Raw genomic sequence first — 3397 nt, forward strand, 5'->3', positions numbered from 1 at the left:
CTTCCGCTTTTACTTTTCTCTTTGAATTCAACATGGAGAATTTACGTATTTTGGTGAAAGGATTTGGTAAATTTTGGTTCCTTTCAATTTCTTACATGGATGTGTAATAAAATGGACAAGACAAGAAATGAGTGTATACACCAAGTGGTGGTGACACTGATTGAGGTTATCTTGGTAGAACATGTAAAAAGAGGCAGGGGTAGACCATAACTAACTTGATAGTTGCTAAGGATCTAGTGTTTTAGCTTTTTATTAGATCAAACAATGGATATAACAGAGTGAAAAGATAATTCATACAGTCAATTCCAAATTTAATGAAACAAAGCTTAGTTTGCTGTTGATCTGCTCGAATTTCTTTAGAATTTAAATTCTTAAGGAATTCTGCACATACAGTTCATATAGTATACTCAATCGAGCACATGTCCTCGATCAATTCTTCCAAATATATGAGCCCCCAACCTTCGCTTTGTAGTATTAGAGTCTTATCCTTAGATCCGTTCAAGAAAAACCTAATGGAACCAACCGTTCTTATGGCACACCTTCTTTGGTGGGGAAGTACTTCGCACAAAAACTACATGATCACGCCGGCCAGAATCTAACGTCTACTAAAGGAAGCTTGTCCTTTACTTGTTGCATAAAGATGGCATCTGGTTCTTCCCATGATGAAAATAAAAAGATTGGTTGAAATCTAAACAGAATCTAAGTCATAGATAAATTTTCTGAACGAGGAAATCTGACCTCTAGGTGAATACATATGAACAATATATGTTTATAGACACCTACAACCTCATTTTACTATAATCTTAATTTGATGGGTTCAATATGCAAGGAGTCCTTAGAAAGATCATCAGTAGCACCAGATAATGATCAAGAAACAGACACAGGTTTTCGTGGAAAAAGCAAACATTTGAGCCATGATCGAAACAAGATCATTACTGAAGCTAAAGGGACCTGCCATTTATTTGGAAGGAGAAGTTCAAGAAATGATAGTCCATATACAGTTTCCCCAAGAAGCAGCCGATTATGTCTTAATTTATCTGGGAGACCTCCAGGAGCGAAGAGAGCATTTATCTGTGGAGTGAGTTACAAGAAGCAGAAGTTCAGGCTCAGAGGAGTTGTCAATGATGTGCATAGCATGAGAGATTTCCTTGTTAAACAATTCAATTTTCCACGTGATTGCATTCTCATTCTATCAGGTATCATCCATTATTTTCTGCATTTTCTACAGTAAAAGTTGTGTAGACCCATGATTAACATATTCATTAAGCTTGCAAGTTCATAACATATTTTCCTTCTATTTTGTTTGTTTTTGGTCCTCCTTCTTGCTTCCGGTTTGGGTAGATTAGAGATGGTTAACTAAAATACACCCAAAAAAGGTGTGAAACGGTTTTAATTCAATAGGGTCGACTTGTGCAACAAAAATGAAGATTTTAGATGTTGATGCTAGAATATCTGATTGAGTCCCAGGGTGCTTAATTTGTGAAGATTAGGGAACACCGTTGTAATTTTCCTAGCCCATTGAGTTAAGTTCCCTTGGTAGAGCTACATAGTTTTAGTTGTAGGAATTCGCAGCATACTTTGACATGAATTTTGGATCAAGAAACTTATTTGAAATGATGAATTTCAAAATCTTTGTGTGGTTGAATCACCTTGCTATCCAAGTATCAAAATTTGCATTTTCTAGTACTCCAATGATCCCAATCTCAATCCCAATGAAAGGGGATTATTATCCACAATCTAAGTGCCATTTTATGCCAAAAATATGGTTCTAGGGACTTTCTAATTTTGGTGTGAATTTCCATATGAATTTTCACCATTTCTCCACACCATCCTTTTGTCCCTTTTTTTGTCAGAACTCTATGAAGGTTGCAAGTAGTTATCTTGGGAGTTGGGGAAGCTATGGATTTAAATTCCATTCAAAACATTCCCTCCTAACCCTTTTAAAATCTTGCGGGTCGGGTCATCCTAATGGGCGACCCAATACCCGTATTTTCCAACAGTTGGCTTTGTATGGACCTAGTTTCCTTCAACTTGTGTATGTCAAGTCTTCTTCTTGTCTAGGTGAAGTGCTCTCATGATGATAATAGGATTCTCCCAACAAATATATGTCAAAAATTCATTTGGTTGTTGTAACAGCATAATTTGTCATATGTTTCGCCACAAAAAGATCAGGTCTGTGACCTTTTTCAGAAATTATATTGTGAAGTAAATAGGCTAAAATGATACGCAGTGGGTACTCGATATGAATAAGTGAACTACTAATTTTATCGGTTATCTTGCTTGTACCCTCGATCCAATCTTGCAAGGATGGAGCCAAAGACAGATTCTATTGCATGCATCGACCTAGGTTAAATGCATCTCAGTGAGATATTCTGTTATAGATATAATGTATTTGCTTGAGAATGATGCAGAAGAGGATTCTGATATGCCTCCAACAAAGAAGAATATTGAAGATGGTTTTAAATGGCTAACAAGAGACCTGCAATTTGGGGACTCCTTGTTTTTCTACTATTCAGGGCATGGCTTACGACAACCTGATTTTAACGAGGATGAGAAAGATGGATTTGATGAAACAATATGCCCCGTTGATTTTAAAACTGAAGGAATGATTGTTGACAATTATATAAATGAAGCCATTGTTAGACCACTTAAGCAAGGTGTCATACTTCATGCAATCATCGACTCTTGTCACAGTGGAACCATGCTTGACTTGCCACTAGTCTATAACAAAACCATGTATGTGATTTTTTTATTTATATTTTTTTGAGCTTGATTTAATTCCTGTAATATATTATTATGATTCGTAGAAGATGCTAAGTTATATAATAACAAACTAAATTTTGTTCTCAACAAATGCGAGGTTGGCTGAATGAATCTTTTTCGGCCATTTTGTTTGGTTGAACATGAGATCTACTGAGCAACTACAGGTTTTGATGTGCCCTCCTTCGTCTAACCTGTTCAAATGAGACAGCGTTATTCTTATGAACAAGAGCCTGTTTTAGTGTTTCCAAAACATGTCTCAAGTATTTAAGTCGTAGTTCTTTTAATTTATCCTGTATTTCTCATTTCTTATCTTATTCCCTTTAGCAGACTCACATCCATCAGCATCCTCATTTGGTTCATAGCTCTTATGTACCTTTATTCATTTATCAGCCCAACACTCTGTGAGAAAAGGAGAAGCAAGGGAGGGTGCCTTGGTGCCATGAGTGGGCGCCAAGGGAGGGCGCCTAGTTTAAGCTATATATATAACTGTTTTTCCCTTCATTTAACAATCCGGTTTTTTAGAGAGAAAATAGAAGAGAGGGCTTGGAGAGAATTTAACAAGAAAGAGGTTGTTCTTCTTTGGTATAAATTCAAAGCTATTTTTCTTTCTTGGAGATTAACTTGAGGCTTGTTC

General features: G+C 36.3%; 1 protein-coding gene across 2 annotated transcripts; it reads left to right on the top strand.

The window, feature by feature from the left end:
• The first annotated feature begins 392 nt into the window (after positions 1-392).
• LOC111383403 (metacaspase-1-like) lies at positions 393-3109 on the top strand. 2 transcript variants are annotated; one of them, XM_023007515.1, is made up of 2 exons: positions 393-1196; positions 2517-3109. In XM_023007515.1, exons 1-2 carry the CDS (start codon positions 812-814, stop codon positions 2765-2767), a joined length of 636 nt encoding a protein of 211 aa, XP_022863283.1. In that variant the 5' UTR covers positions 393-811; the 3' UTR covers positions 2768-3109. The 2 variants fall into 2 exon arrangements, with proteins under 2 accessions (XP_022863283.1, XP_022863282.1); XM_023007514.1 differs by having other exon boundaries at positions 449-1196; positions 2412-3109.
• Positions 3110-3397: the final 288 nt, after the last annotated feature.

The sequence above is a fragment of the Olea europaea genome, unplaced genomic scaffold (assembly GCF_002742605.1).
Source record: "Olea europaea var. sylvestris unplaced genomic scaffold, O_europaea_v1 scaffold2675, whole genome shotgun sequence".
In the NCBI taxonomy this organism is placed as follows: domain Eukaryota; kingdom Viridiplantae; phylum Streptophyta; class Magnoliopsida; order Lamiales; family Oleaceae; genus Olea; species Olea europaea.

Excerpts from the sequence above, each read along its gene's own strand:
- LOC111383403 (XM_023007514.1), top strand. The coding sequence starts at position 812 with ATGGGTTCAATATGCAAGGAGTCCTTAGAAAGATCATCAGTAGCACCA. Across the intron at positions 1,197-2,411 it reads TTGCATTCTCATTCTATCAG|AAGAGGATTCTGATATGCCT; the intron begins GTATCATCCATT and ends AGAATGATGCAG.